The sequence below is a fragment of the Nothobranchius furzeri genome, chromosome 13, assembly GCF_043380555.1.
Source record: "Nothobranchius furzeri strain GRZ-AD chromosome 13, NfurGRZ-RIMD1, whole genome shotgun sequence".
NCBI classification, from domain to species: Eukaryota; Metazoa; Chordata; class Actinopteri; order Cyprinodontiformes; family Nothobranchiidae; genus Nothobranchius; species Nothobranchius furzeri.
The window spans coordinates 19,425,309-19,441,219 of NC_091753.1; the positions used below are offsets into that span (position 1 = coordinate 19,425,309).

A 15,911-nucleotide genomic window follows, 5' to 3' on the forward strand; every position below is an offset into this window, starting at 1 on the left:
GCCACCGCGATTACTGAACTTGGTTCAACTCAATGATGCATGTGGAGAAGGATGGCTGCACTGGTATCAAAACGAAACGTTACTTCGCTCCTTTGGGAGCACTTTGGTTTTCAGTACGTCAGCTGCTGCGCAGCCAGAGTCCTTGGCTGAGACAGAGCTGCCACCAGCGGCAAAAATAAATAAATAAATAAACGCTCGGAGACCTGCTGAAGTCCCGGACAAGCACTGCTTCTGCAGCCGTCCCGAAGAGAGTTTAAGCCGAGCTGGAGCTCACTCGCTACCTGCAGGAGGAATGCATCCACCCTAAAGAAACCCCCCTGACATGGTGGAGCAACAAACGGGAGAGATTCCCTTTGCTCGCCAGAGTCGCACGCAAGTACGTGTGTGTTAGTGCAACGAGCGCACCATCCGAGAGGGTTTTCAGTGTTGCTGGAAATGTTGCCACCCCTCTCAGATCCTCTCTCAAACCGTATATGGTTAACATGCTGGTTTTCCTTGTAGGTAACAAGGACGTGACCGAGCTATAAAGCACCGTCATTCGTGTGTGTGAAAGTGAAATGATAGTGCGCCCCGCCCCCGGTACTTGTAATTTTTTATGCTTGATTTTAAACAACTAAACAAAATGGGGACTTGTTTCTTATTTGTTAGATGCTGCAGCCAAATTTGCATTTAAAAGTTTAACCTCCTGAATTTTGTTGTTTTTAAGTTCAGTCGGACTCCGACTGTCGGAGAAACAAATGTTACTGCGATCTGTGTTGTTACTGCCCTTTGATCTGCATTCAGTAAAGTGTTATAAAAGAAGGCACGGCAATTTTTAACCTTTGTTAAATGTGTAAACATTATGTTTAGATAGTACTGCAATAAAAAAAGGGCTGCAATAATATCGCACACCGCAATATTAAGCCACCCTGAATCACCGCAGGGGGAATTCCTCAACCGCGACAGCCCTAGAATTTAACCAGCTGTTGAATTTTAATTTAGTCAGCGCTTAGTGGTAAAATCAAACATTATAACAAGATTAATAAAAAATGCCAATAAACTGACCAAGGATTAAATATACATAACAGGCAAAGAAAATAAAAATTCTATTCAATTCAAGTTTATTTATAAAGCGCCAAGTCACGACAAGTCGTCTCAAGGCACTTCACATAACAATCATTTCAATGCAGGTCAGTTCATTGATGAAATATCAGTTGATGTTTCAAAGCGTCTAATAAGCAGATGGTTTATAGGGATGTACACATTTACATGCAAGTATAAATAAATGCACCTTTTGAATAGAAAGACAAGCTCTACTGAAAAATGCATAACAGTGATGTAATAGTACCAACCTGCTGAAAAACACCAGCAGCATCTAAAGTTCATTCAGTCATCTTCATGTAAAATACCCTTCAGTGTTAACTAACCCTTTAGTGCTCAGCAGCAGCTTCTGTGTTGCTGGAGATGAGGAGCCTTCAGCTTGTCTTTTTGCCTTTTCCAGCTCCCAGCTCACCGGCCTCCTGCTAATATCACACCCTCCTTTCCTTGGTTTGGCTCCATGACTTGCTGCCACGCTGGATGTGGCTTTAGTTGAGCCATCAGACAGAAACGGTTGTCAGTGTTTGTGTAGAGCGTCCATCTTCAGTTGAGTCAGTAGCAGAAAGAGCAGAGGAGGCTCGGCACATTACAGTCTGTATGAGAAACGTTTAAACAACATCTATTAATAAAAGTGCACCCTAACTATTTACTAGTGTCACTGACTGTTGGTGTTAGAGTCTACGTGGAAACGAAGCGTACAGATAAAAATAGTCTTTAGTCCAGGGATTAAAGTTCTCCGTCGTGGCGATGGAAATCCGTCAGTTGGAATAATCGGAGAAAAGTTTTGTCAAAATCTCTTCTCACGTTCGCTTGGGTTTAGCAGTCTCTCGCTCTCTCCTGTTGCTAATTGAAACGCGCACTTCTGCACCGCCCAAGCTGCAGAAACACGTGCGCTCATTGCTCGCTCCCGCGGTGCGCACAAACAAACTACGCGCGCACCAGGCGCTGGGATTCTAACAGAGCCAATAAAGCTCTGATACCACAACGAGAGTAAACGTGATGAGCGGAACCAGGACCCAAATTCCCGGTGGGCTGATCTGAGGTCGGTGATTTTAGTCGTCTTTGTTTTTGTCGGGCCGGTGTTCAGTCACGGCACTCTGCTGATCACCTGCTGATGAGAGGATTTCCCCCGTCAGTGGAACAGGTGAGCTGCTGAACAAGCACTTTCTATGCCCAGACCTGTTATTTATAACTTTATAATTAATATTAAGTGAATGCACTGAACCCTCAAATGATTTAAGATAAGATTAAATATTATTAATCATATTACTCTCATATGTAAATAAGTATAACAGATAACTAATTTTAATAAAAAAATTATATTAATATTTTTTATTTTAATATTGATTATCTTTCATTTCTAAGGTTTGGATGTCTGTGAACATTACAGGTTGGTGTAAAGAATATGATATTATTAATAACAGGTCATGATCTAAAGCTGGTCTGAGGTCTAAAACTCTGCCCTGGGCCTAAAGCCCTGCAGATATATTTAGTTTCTATAAACAACAACAACAAATAAACAACGGCAGCTGGATTCTACTTTGTTTCTTAAATTGAGACACGTAGTGTTGCAAGTTCTGCAGCTCACACGTTCAACATGGAGCTCTGCCAGCTGATTGGTTCTTTTGGTACCTAGTGCAGTTCTGGTACTGAGCCGCATGGATGCATCAGCGGATTTCACTCTAGTCTGTGTTCATAATGGATGAAGAAAGGACAGGAAAACGTTGCTAGCTCAAATATCTCATTATAATGAACATGTTTAGATACTTTATCATACATAGCCTGTAACTCTACTTCCCCCCCCCCAAAAATGCACCAGACTGATGCGTTTAAATATAAAATGTCCAATAATTTTTTTATAGGGGGGCCATGCCCCCGACCCCCCTAGAGTACTTTAATACTTATCATCTTTTTAACCTCAAAGACATCTCGACACCCACACTGTTAAACACTGTGTATGTGAACGGGTTATTCCAAATTTTTCAGAAACAAGAATCCTGACCTTCAAACCAATCAAAACCCGAACAGTAGCTGCGTGTAAACAATGTTAGCAGCCCCCCAACCCCCCCCCCCCCCCCCCCCTTAATTTTCAGTCAGATGAGAATTTTTTGCTTCAATCCCTGCTTTAGTCAGAACACGTTTCTGATGACAGATTATGCGGTAAACAGAAAAACCAAGAGCTGCATTTATATAGAGATCATTTTCTGTCACTGTGTCATTCAAGTGGGAACCGGAGAAGCGTGTGACGTTCCTCAGCTCCGACCCACATGACAAAAAGTTCTGAATACAAAACACGACCGGGAGGGGGGTGCAGGCGCTGCAGGGCTCTCCTCTCTAATGCACAGTGACATTCTCCGACTCCCATACAGGAAAATAATGTCACCTGTAAAACTGGAGCTAACATGTTAAACAACAAAGCAGCTGAGAGTTTAAGACGGTCTTTAAAGTTGACTACAAGCTAACCTAGCATTAGCAGCATGCTGTCAGTTAGCGGCGGTTCTTAGGGCTCGTTTTTCTGTTTTACTCAGTTAAGTTTTATTTCATATTTTACTTTCAACTCACACTAAATATACAGCTGTAGGGTTTTGAAACACCTTTCACTCAGAGGTATTCTGGATTGGGGTCCTTCACTGGCTTTAGCAGCAGCGGGCTGCCCGTGGAGGTGCCTGACTTTAAATCGGCTGTATTAAAGCGGCTTGTCAGATGATGCAGATGATGACAAAATGCTAAATATCGGCCCGATTAATCGGCCAACCGATAAATCTGTCGACCCCTACTTCCTACTCTCCTGCTGAGCAGTGGTGCTGCAACGCAGCCTGTCCTCGCGCTGCCACGCCAGGTCCCAAATGCAGTTAGAGAAGATGTATACTACACTGCATCCACGCTGATAATGGATCTCGCATGTGGGAAGCTGCTGCTGGCGGACTACCCGCCAGTAAGAGACTCCCTCTAGTAAGTATGTATGAACTTCAGCCAGCCAACCAGTCGGTAGTGGATGTGTTGGGTCATCTTCGCACCGAGCTGACCATCGGGGAGCAGGTCCCAAAGAAACTGTCAGCTGAGCACGAAAAACACACAGATTACCCAGAAGTGAACACAAACAACTTACTGGGGCTAGACTGGGCCGACTCGGGTGTGAATGTACCGTTAGAGCCCTGATGTGAACCAGCGTGTTAGACTTGAATAAATTCACAGCTGTATTTGGTCAGCAGGACTGAGAAGTGTTTTTCAGCACCCCCTGCAGCCTGTTAGTATTCTGAGATCAGCGTTTCCGTGTTGTTACTGGAACTTACATTTGAAGCATTTCAAAGTGGGTTTTTTTTTGTTTCTGTCTAAAGCTAAGATAATTCTGATCTGACACCCTCTGGTACTGACATGCTAACCTCCAAAGTGTGATCCTAAAAAAGCTCCCATCTCCAGACCTGCCAGCCTGTACACATTTTGCGTAGCCAGTACGCAATTTGGCACGTATTTACGCTGGTACGACTCACCGCTCTAAACTACGCAAAAAGCTGTGGGTACGTAAGTTGTGTTCTGTGGCAAATATGCACGTGTGGTACTCATGTCTGACAACACGACTCAGCGGCGTGGTGAAGAAGTTTATCAATCATCGTAGAAAAGCAGAGAAAAACTATCCTGGCTAACCAATAGCGTAACCCCCCCCCCCCCCCCCCCCCCCCCCCCGCGCGCTCTGTCCTGCCCGCTGCGCCTCTCCCCCTCCGGTTCGCCACTCGGTGCTGTTCTGGTAAGGAAAACTTTGTGTGTGTGTGTAAAACTTTCCATCCATTGAATGGGGAGATTACAGCTTGAAAAGCAATGGAGTTGCAAAAGTCCGCGAAAAACGGCGCACAAGTGGTACTCAAAATATTTTGACAGGTTGGCTGGTCTGCATCTCTGATATTTCTTGGTAATTTTTATTTATATATGAGAAGCAAACCAGAATTTCTGCTGCATCCAGGGCTCATTTCTGGCAAGGATTTCTTATTAACTTGACATATAGTAATAAAGAATGTGAAAATGAAAGCATGTAGAGACCAGCACCATTTCTGTGTGGTACGCTGGAAACATGATTTTATTCTTTTGGGCGTGATTTGTTCTGCCTTCAGTGGTTGTAAGATTCTAACAGAATTTTCTGATCCAGGAGCAGGTAGTTGTGCGAGCCGAGCCTGAGCCGGCCCCAGCACCAGAGCCAAAGCCCCCTGCTGCTTCCCCTCCTGTCCCAGAGGAGGCAGACTTGACCTGGGAGGACAAGGAGGACAAGCTGGATGCTGAGAACATTCAGCCAGATCCTCAGCAGCCGAGCGCCACCGACATGAAGTACCAGTACAAAGAGGGTGGGTCCGCAAACCTGAAGGCACAGTTGGACTTCAGTTTGTCCTCCTTTCCCTGTCCTGAGCCATGTGTGGGTCAGACCAAGATTCACTCTGCTTCTTGCTCTGTTTCAGATCAGTGGAAGCCAATCAACATGGAAGAGAAGAAGAAATATGACCGAGAGTTTCTTCTGGGCTTCCAGTTCATTTCGGCCAGCATGAACAAACCAGAGGGTTTACCAGCCATTAGTGACGTTGTCCTAGACCGGGTACGAACACTGACCCGCAGACGAGGTCGCATGTTAGGCAGTGGCCTGGTCTTAGGTACCATACCAGCTTTATTTGTAAAAGCGCTTTAAAATGCACGACGCGCTGCACATGCACGTTCACGACAGCACTGACGAACTCTCAAACACACATTTACAAAACGAGTCGTAGGCTAGGTTCACACTGCAGGCCTTGATTCTCAATTGTGACTTTTTGGAGTAAATCAGATTTTTTTTGTGTGGCCGTTCACACGTGACTGAAATGCAACATCAAACTCTCTCCAGCGTGAACGCTCCGCGGCACCAAAGCGACCCGCATGCGCAGAAGACAAGAAGTCACACTCAGTGGAGCGGAAACCTAGCCTGGCAAGCCAGACTAAATAAATGTATGCAAAGCAAGAATTTGGTCTAGTTCACTAGGCTAGCGGAAACCAGGAGCGGCGGAGTTGTGATGTCATCCTGATCCTGTGGATAAACTATCAGTGAAAACTTTCACACCTGTTAATTCCGCTTTGGGCTGGAATTGTTTTAAAAACTGTAAACTAATTTACTCCTTGTTCCCGCCGTCTCCCTGAATTATTATCCAAAAATGTTCCCGTCTTAATTCATTTACGGAGAATCCCCGTCGTGGAGATGGGAGACCGGTGAGGCGCTTCGCTCCAGCCGCACCTCCCGCTCCCATTTACATTCTCTTGTATTTTTAATTCCTAAACCTAAAACAGGATGTCCAGACAGACTCCTGAACCCTTCTGCCAGCGCTTCTCCTCAGGAACATCCACACACGACGCTCACCTCCGCTGACTCTGTGACGTAGGAGGAGACCGTTCAGACTGCGGTCGCTTTCAAAAACATCAGATATGTGTCGGAATCAGTATCACGCATTCAAGTGGCACAGATCGCATTTAAAAAAATCGGATCTGCGCGTTCAGACTGTCATAAAATATCAGATATGGGTCTCAGGTGGGGAAAAAAGCAGATTTGATGCGCTTCTGCCTGCAGTGTGAACGTAGCCTGAGACGGTCCTGGCCTGGCCTGCCAGACTCGTCCTCTGTTGAATTCTGCACAGAGAATGAGTCTGGTAACTCACGGGCAGATGAGCAGCTGAGGGGCAGGACTAGGAAGCTCAAAAATGACCAATCAGAAAAAGAAGGAAATCCCGACTGTACCGCGTGATGCGGTAGATTTCTAATTGTAGTAAAAAATATTGCGTCTGGCAACGGCGCAAACATCTTTCATTTTTTTAGAAGAAAGGCTTTTAACGTTTTAAAGACATCCGAGTCATTTAGAACAGAGAAAAGAGCCGCGGCGACCTCCGCCGCTGTCTTCGTTGTTCACGGGAAACTGAGCGCCGCTGTGTGTGTGACATCCGCAACGCTAAAGTTTTTTTTAGCTGTAGTCAAAAATGGCGTCTGGCGACAACAAACATCTTTCTTTAGAAGAAAGGCTTTTAACGCTTTACTTGTTGTGGTTTTAAAGACGTGTTCAAGTCATTTAGAACAGAGGAAAGAGCCGCAGCGAACTCCACTTCAGTCACCACGATTATGACAAACTCGGCGTTGTGGTGTGTGATGTACGCTGCTCAGCGCTGATTGGCTCGGCTAGAATTCTCACGGGGTGGGGTTATTTGAATGGGAGAGTTCCCAGACCCTTTGTGCAGAAGTAAACAGAGGAGGAGTCTGGCAGGCCAGGCTAAGACGGTCCAGTCGTGGCTTCTGATTTTTCTGCTCAACACACCTTTTATAAATTAACAAGTGTTTGATGGAGTTTTGCCAAATTTGAAGTGCTAAAGAGGTTTCGACTCGAGTCACATGACTTTGACTCAGTTCAACAAATATGACTTTAGACCTGACTGGAAAAATGTTCAAAGACTTGGACTTTTACACCAATGACTCGGGACTCAACTTAAACTTGAAAATAGTGGATATTTAACCTGATATCTACTCTAAATCATCTGTTATTTCTTTTTTGAGTCATTTCACTCTTTCTGTATTAACAAACTGATACATCACTCAATAGGCTAGTATGTGTGTGTGTGAGCCTCAGTGCAGCCAGTCAAATTAGCCAGATTTAAAAAGAGCCAGCCTAACCCTCTGTGTCTGTAAACAGTGCTGCAGCTATCCACCGTTATGCTCTCTTCAGGTAACTGAACTGCAAATTCTTTGACAATAACACAATGTAAATTGTAAAGCTTCCAAGAATATTAGAGTTTGAAAAAGAACACCTGTCCTCTTGGTTCAACATTTGAAGGTGCGTAAAGAACAGTAGGTGGTACATTCTTTGCTACAATCCTTGCGAGCACATGTTCTCCAGGCTACGTTTACGATACTGGTTAGCTTTATCACGTATGCTGTTTTTGCCATTCCATTTTAAATCCTGCTTTCCAAGCACATTCCAGAATAACGGGCAGCTAGTTAGTTCAGGATTGCCTGAATGTTTGAAGTGCAACAATCAAGCGTATAGTTGGAAGGACATCTGGACAGGAACTGGCTGTTGTTTATCTGTTGAGAGCGTGGAGCGTTAAAGTTTGATGAGGGGTGTCCCATACGTCCTGGTCGATTGTGAGACATGAATCACATTGGTCGTAGTCGCACCACTAGAAGGAGAAAATGCTGAAAGAAAGGCGAGATACATGTGCAAATCTGTTTTAAAAAATGACTCAAAGTGACTTGAAATCTGAAGTTTCAGACTTGGGACTTGACTTGAATCTTGCTTCAAGACTTGAGGTTAGTGGTTTAAGGCTTACTTGAGACTTGCAAAAAAATCAACTTTTTCCCGCTTGTGGTAATTAAACCATTGACAAGTGTACGTTGGAGCAGAAAACCATTAAAACAGCCAGGATGGGGGCCTTTGTGGACCAGGACTGGACACAATGGCCTTAAACAGTTTTAAAATGATGCGTCATCCTTTCTAAAATACATCCATTGGTTCTTTGAAAGTCACTTTTATTAGGAACTCTGTTACGGTGCAGCATTCATTACGTCTCCTCACTTTACTGGTGATGAGATATAAGAAACTGATTAAATTGTCCCAGTTAATTGTGGTTTTGTTCTGCTCAGGCCAACAAGACTCCTCTTCGTCAGCTTGACCCCAGTCGCCTCTCTGGGATGAACTGTGGTCCTGACTTCACGCCCTCTTTTGCCAACCTCGGCAGACCTGGCATGGGAGGAGGAAGAGGACTGGTGGGTTGCCTTTCGTTATTGTTTCGTTGATGTCTTTATGTGAACGCCCAAGACGTGACCTAGTCAGAAGGTCCTATATCACACAGCCAGCCAGTGAGGGGCGGGTCCTGCTCTGATGGGCAGAAGTTCTCAGGGGGAGTTGATCACCCTGAAGGACACCTGTCCCCCTGCATAAACAGCTTTTTCATTGACTCAAGTCCATGTGCATGTGGACTGCAGACAGGCCCTGCCAGGCTTGTTGCTAGCCGATCCTTTCAGTCAGAACTAGAAAAATTGCATTTATTACACTAATGCTGTTTGAATGCTGGATAGCTGAAACTGTAAGCTGAAGCTGCTGAACAGCTGAACTGAAGCTGAAACAAAGCAAAACTGTCAAAATGAGCTGAATGTCTTGAAAGATGTAGAAGCAAAAAGCACCAACAAGCAAATAAAGCACAAAAAGTAAGTGAGGAATAGAGAATGCTTAGCAGCATTCAAACAATAAAGAAAAACAGGAAAACAATAGTTTGAATGCTTAACAGCATTCAAACAATGAGATGGGCAACTTCTGATGAGGTCATGCTTACGGTGTTCCTGTAGTGAGACACTTCTGCTGTGCTGAGAACCAAGGTCACACAAGAACCTACAGTCAACCTCTGTGTGGCTCAGCACTGTTCATGCGAGGGAAGTTGTCCCAGAGGGAAATGAGGTCACAGTGTGTTGTCTTATCTTTCAGCCTCCTGGGATGGGTGGTCCACGTCACTCTCAGCAGGTCCCGAGAAAAGAGCAGAGGAAGATCATCACCAGCATGTCACTCAGTGACGACGTGCAACTCAACAAAGCGGAGAAGGCTTGGAAACCGTCTGTGAAGAAGCCGACTCAGAGCCGCGTTGGGGAGACCTTTGATGAGAATGACCCAGAACAAGTCAAAACCCAGGAGCTGTTTAAACGCGTCCGGAGTATCCTCAACAAACTCACGCCTCAGAAGTTTCAGCAGCTCATGAAGCAGGTGCAGGAACTGACTGTGGACACCGAGGAGAGACTGAAGGGAGTCATAGACCTCACATTCGAGAAGGCCATCTCCGAGCCGGACTTTTCAGTGGCCTACGCAAACATGTGCCGGTGTCTTTCGGGGGTGAGTGATGCCACAGTCTGTACGGGAACACAGGAGCCTAACCCCACTCTTACGGTTTAGCGTAGTTCTTGAAAACGTGTGAAAGCCCCAAGTTAAAAGCTTCTTCCACAAAACACTTCAGGCTGGACCTGAGAGGCTTTCTTGCCCTTCAGAGCAACCCTGAAACAACTTTGTGGTTAAATCGCTGAACTGTTCTGTGTAAGAGGCAACTGTCTCATTGTTCTGGGCTTGTGACATCACCAGCTGTTCCAGTGCACTCTGGGTTTTGTAGTTTTAGTGGTTTATACATGTAAAATCTAGGGGTGTGTATTGGCAAGAATCTGGTGTTAACGATAAGTAATGCAGTACAGCTGAGGCGGTACTGAACGCTGGACGATACTTGTCAGGTTAGGCGTTTCTAAGACACTATTCAGTATTCTCACAAGACCTCGTTGTTGTGTCAGAATGAAGGCTGTAAAAACTGCTGCCACCTAGCAGTCGGAGTTTGAAATGCACCACATAAAAGATCGACACTAAAACAATTTTCACGTAAATTCTCGATAAAAATTGATACATAGCTTTTAAATATCGATTCAGTATCAAGATATCAGTGTATCGATGTTTTCATACATCCCTAATAGTGTTTTGTGAGTCAGATAAAAGTATTTATTCACATAGTGTTCCTGCATTGATGAAATAATACTGTCTTCAAATAAAATTCACAGGTTTTATGAGCTACTGACGCAATAGCAAAACTGCAGAGTTGTGCATTTCTCACCGTATTTAATGATCAAAGCTTGTTATGACATCACAAAGACCCAATGAAAGACTGACCTGATCATTAGTACTGGAGCGTGAAACCTGATCCTTTAACAAGGTGGCACAAAACGATAGCGGCTTTGCTATTGACGGGCTTGTCTAAGGTACTCAGTAACATTCTGTAAAATGTTCTTTGACTCAACACCGTTTTTAATGAGCAAAGACTCGTGTGACTTGTATGTCACCAACAAGTCCGCTCGTCCTCAGCCACGTCCTTGTGCCACTGACCTAAGTGATGTCCTGCACAAAGCCAGTAGCCGCTCTCACGTGGGTTCTCTCTCGTCTTTTCAGCTTAAAGTTTTGACCCCAGACAAGCCGGGAGTCACTGTGAATTTCCGCAAGCTGCTGCTAAATCGGTGCCAGAAGGAGTTTGAGAAAGATAAGGATGACGACGAGATCTTTGAGAAGAAGCAGAAAGAACTGGAAGCTGCTTCCGTGGTAGAGTATCATACCATCAAATCAAGACGGGGTTGTAAGAACGATGATCTGTTAAGAGGGGGCGTGGCTTATCTTTACAATGTTGACATTTGCCTGGCAGGAGGAGGAGAAGCAGCGACTTGTTGAAGAGCTAGCAGAAGCTAAAGACAAGGCCAGGAGGCGCTCAATGGGCAACATCAAGTTTATTGGTGAGCTGTTCAAGCTCAAGATGCTCACAGAGGTCATCATGCACGACTGCATCTTAAAGCTGCTGAAAAACCACGACGAGGAGTCGCTGGAGTGCCTGTGCAGACTGTTGTCCACCATTGGCAAGGACCTAGACTTTGAGAAGGCCAAGGTACAGAACATTCTTCAGCTTAAGTGTCCCGAAGCAGAAATGCTTTGGTTCTGGGTCAAAAACGGTTTTGATTGGAAGGGGAGAAGCTGCACATTCATCTCTGTTTCCTGCCTTCAGCCTCGTATGGACCAGTACTTCAACCAGATGGAGAAAATAATAAAGGAGAGGAAGACCAGCTCAAGAATCCGATTCATGCTGCAAGATGTGCTGGACCTGCGACGGGTAGGTTATGACACAAAAGCTGGTGGCATGAAGAACTGAAGCTTAAATCCCAGGGATCTACTGGCAGAGGCCCCTGCAGCATAATACCCACCGTCACACCAATCATTACAGACTGGGTGCAGAGTAGTTGCCGTATCGCAGCTGTGCATTTAAACTTTTAACACTTTGCTGAATTTTCATGCACTTTATTTGTGACGATATCACTCATGTGTAAGGTGTTTATCCCTGCCATCCTGCACGCATTACCAGTACCAGCTACCTTGTATAGAGGGGGTGTTTGATCCTGGTCCTCGAGGGCCACTGTCCAGCGTGTTTCGGAGGTCTCTGCTTCAACACACCCGACTGAACCTGTGTGCACGTATGTGCGTACAGTCACTGTCAGTTAGGGCTGCTCGATTATGGCAAAAATAATAATCACGATTTTTGTGACTGAAATTGAGATCACGATTATTTAGGACGATTTTTCTATTTATGTTGATTTTATTTGTTTTTATTCAGTCATAAAATTGCTCAAGACACAATCAGGACAAAAGTAAATAAGAAACAAGATGATCACTAAAATAACTCCTGATTCCCAGTATAAAAAGACCAATATACTTATAGCTCATAGTTTATAACCCTAGGGCTATAGACCTTGGTTTAACTTCTGTAAGTCTAACCAGTACAGACCCAAATACCAATATCTGGCAAATACTGACAGCAAGAATTATACAGTGGCATTTATAACAAATAAATGCAAATAAATTGATGTTCACAAAATGTTGCATAACATTTATTGAGTCGTGTCAAGGTGCTGTAGGAGAGTGCACTAGCACCGTGTCCTCAGAGAGATTCGTTATTATTTATCAGCGTGAGGAACTTATTTCTACCTTATTTATAAACTATTTAATTACAAGTCCATCAGTTAATGTAATAATTGTCTCAACCACAGCTGCACCCCCCACCCCCCAACCTGGTCTCACAGCAATCGGGGCAAGCTGCACGTATGTTTAGCACGCCGCATGCCGCACGCGCACATTTAGCCGTTTTTATCGGCTCAGGAGTCCGCAGGTGCGGTGTGTGTGTCACTCACCCTGGTTACTCCAACAGGGAGCCGACTCTGAGAGCCGTTTCTTTAGCGACTGACACATCACTGCATCATTCCCTTTCCTAATGTCCTGAAGAACGGTCCGGAGCGCAGGCAGAGTGTTTAGCTAACCTGCAGGAAATGTCGACGAGTTATCCAGAAAGTAGCTAAGGGTTACCAGAGATGTTTCTGAGATGTTCGCTAGGTACTTTTAAGATTTAAAAAGTCAAGAAGGGGGTCTGAGAAGCTGCTAGAAATAGCGTCAAAGTCGCCAAGTTGGCAACACTGTGGAGGAGCGCTTCATTTGTAACTCAGGGCAGCGCAAGTGGGAGGAGCAAATAATCGGCTTGTTTTGTTTTTTATAATCGTTCAAAACTCAGATCGTAATCGTGATTAAAATTCGATTAATTGAGCAGCCCTACTGTCAGTATCATAAAACGTCGTCGTTTTAATGTTTTGTCTTCCACATTTCCATAGCTGCTGCTTTGGCACCAGTATAGTCGACGAGTTTTACCACAACTGCAAAGTTCTTTTGCTTACTTCCAATTATTTGCAACCAGCAACTGAACCTGCACACAAGTACAGAGACTGACTCATACCAGCTTTAATCTACTGTAGGTGTCATGACGTCAGCATTTCCACCAGACGAGTAAGCATCACAACAATTAGTCGCTGTTACAGTGGATGGGTGCGTTTCCACAGGCCACCAAGTGTGGCGTTTTGGACAGGCTTCAGAAGTATGGGGATGAGTCGCTTCAACCAAAATGTATGCTTTGACTTTATTCTTTACGCGCCACTCTTCCAGAACGGGTCAAGCTCAGCAGATGGGATTGGGTCAGACAGGAAGTCAAACATGACATCAGTGTAAAACATCATGAAACTTTCACCAAACATCATTAAACCCGCAGGAATCACTGATAGTTTCTTTTCTGCCACCGGCCTCCAGAATAACTGGGTCCCCCGTCGAGGAGACCAGGGCCCGAAGACCATCGACCAGATCCATAAAGATGCAGAGCTGGAGGAACACAGGGAGCAGATGAAGGTGCAGCAAGCTCTCATCTCCAAGAATGAAAGTAGTTCAGGTCCAAGAGGCAGGATGGGCGCAGGAGGTCCCGGGGGTCGAGGTGGTCCTCACACCCCAGGTAGAGGAGGACCCCCACAGGATGACGGCTGGAACACAGTTCCTATCTCCAAAAACCGACCTATTGACACCTCTCGCCTTAGTAAAATCACTAAGGTAGTGTGCTTTAAGATTATCACAGGCCACAGGTTCATTTTCACACGTCGGTTTTTAAAAGCAGCCCGTCTTTTCCAGACTCCTGTTCTTGACTTCAACAACCAGTTGCTTGCCCCGGGTGGCAAAGGCACATGGGGGAGCTGGGGTAAGGGCAGCAGCGGTGGCAGCAGCGCCAAACCTGCAGATTCTGGTAGGCTTTCCGGTCACATTTGCCTGTAGACCTAGATCAGGTCTCTGGTTGAGCACGTTTAACGTTCTCTGTCTGCGCATGCTCAGAGTCGGGGAGCCGTTCTGCCACCAGCACCCTGAACAGGTTCTCCGCGTTGCAACAGCCTTCGTCCGTGTCTGGCTCTTCTCTGGACTCAGACAGAAAAGTTCCTCAAAGGTGAGCTACTGTTTCCATGGCCCAGAAAACCACAGGCACCGAACCGTTCCACACAGCTATGTACGTTTTTACCTCTGACAGAAACAGCGCGAGCCGAGAGCGCGGTGAGCGCTTCGACCGCTCCGAACGAGGCAGCGAACGCTTTGAGCGACGGGGGGAGCGAAGGGACGACCGTGATCGAAACCAGCTACAGGTCACCAAGCGGAGCTTCAGCCGGGAGAAGGAGGAGCACAAGCGAGAGAGAGATCCGAGTGGGTCGGCCGATCGCGTTCGTCGGGTGGCGAGTATGACCGACGACAAAGGCAGCAGAGAGCGAGCCAGGAGCAAAGAGGAAGGTGGGCTGGAGAAGGGTGCAGCCGTTCTTATGCTGTTTGATGCTCAATAACTACAAATAAATAAGATTTTCTTTACTTTTGTTTTTCATTTAAGCGGAAAAACGGGAGACAGCTGCCACTCCCCCACCTCACCAGACCCCCTCCAAACCCATTTTGACAGAGGAGGAGGTGGAAAGGAAGTCCACGGCTATCATTGAGGAGTACCTCCACATCAATGACATGAAGGTACCTCTGCACTCCTTCAGAGTAGCACTAGAACTCATCGTACTTTTAGGAAGGATTTAAGTTTTAAACGAAGCTGCTTGAGGACTCGAGGTGTCTCATGAGTTCTGTCCATGTCCCAACAGGAGGCGCTGCAGTGTGTACAGGAGCTGAAAAGCACCGGGCTGCTGTTTGTGTTTGTACGAAATGGGCTGGAGTCGACGCTGGAGCGCAGCACCATCGCCAGGGAGCACATGGGCCAGCTGCTGCACCAGCTCATTAAGACCGGCATACTGGCCAAAGACCAGTACTATAAAGGGTCAGTGAATCTGAACAACCCTAGGGGGTGTGGCTAAACGAAATGTTTCACAATACAGGAGAGAATATATTTGAACCATACTAAAGCAAGATGATATTTTATACGACTGAATTTAACATCAGACACTTTGTAGAGACATGTAGAGTCATCGTGATCTGTCAGAATGATGGCGGTAAAAACTGCTGCCTCCTAGCTGCCGGAGTGTGAATTGCACCACACAAAGGATATGTTTGCATGGAAATTCTCATTAAAAAATGGTGCACGGCATTTAAATATCAATTCAGTATCCTAACACCTAATATGGCAATATTTCAGAGTATTGTTCTTTTCTGAAATCCCTAACCAACAGATTTCAGAGTGTGACGGTGAGACTTGGCCTTTGCAGAACATTTTTACGGTATTTTTAGGACTATTGTACTATTGACCACTAAGCTGCTGCTTTTGGTTGGATCTGAGGAGAAAGTTAATCTCTCAGAAGTCATCGAGCTGCTTTTCTCTTCTGTTACATCATCAGTAAAAACTAATGACCCTGTGCTTTTGGAAAACGTGCATGCCCATACCATCACTCTGCCTACACCGTGTGCCACCATAGGTCATGATCCGTTCCTAACTCTCTGGTACGAGTAG

General features: G+C 45.5%; 1 protein-coding gene across 11 annotated transcripts in view; it reads left to right on the forward strand.

The window, feature by feature from the left end:
- Window positions 1-15,911, forward strand: part of LOC107380780 (eukaryotic translation initiation factor 4 gamma 1) — an 84,363-nt gene that overhangs the window by 57,510 nt on the left and 10,942 nt on the right. For all 11 annotated transcript variants that reach the window (XM_054742936.2, XM_070543356.1, XM_070543352.1 and 8 more), the window contains 13 exons: window positions 5,219-5,411; window positions 5,523-5,656; window positions 8,710-8,832; window positions 9,548-9,946; window positions 11,036-11,182; window positions 11,283-11,519; window positions 11,637-11,741; window positions 13,754-14,044; window positions 14,123-14,234; window positions 14,321-14,429; window positions 14,511-14,764; window positions 14,859-14,989; window positions 15,112-15,284. In XM_054742936.2, the coding sequence (XP_054598911.2) occupies window positions 5,219-5,411; window positions 5,523-5,656; window positions 8,710-8,832; window positions 9,548-9,946; window positions 11,036-11,182; window positions 11,283-11,519; window positions 11,637-11,741; window positions 13,754-14,044; window positions 14,123-14,234; window positions 14,321-14,429; window positions 14,511-14,764; window positions 14,859-14,989; window positions 15,112-15,284 (2,408 nt within the window). The remainder of the gene's footprint in view (window positions 1-5,218; window positions 5,412-5,522; window positions 5,657-8,709; window positions 8,833-9,547; window positions 9,947-11,035; window positions 11,183-11,282; window positions 11,520-11,636; window positions 11,742-13,753; window positions 14,045-14,122; window positions 14,235-14,320; window positions 14,430-14,510; window positions 14,765-14,858; window positions 14,990-15,111; window positions 15,285-15,911) is intronic.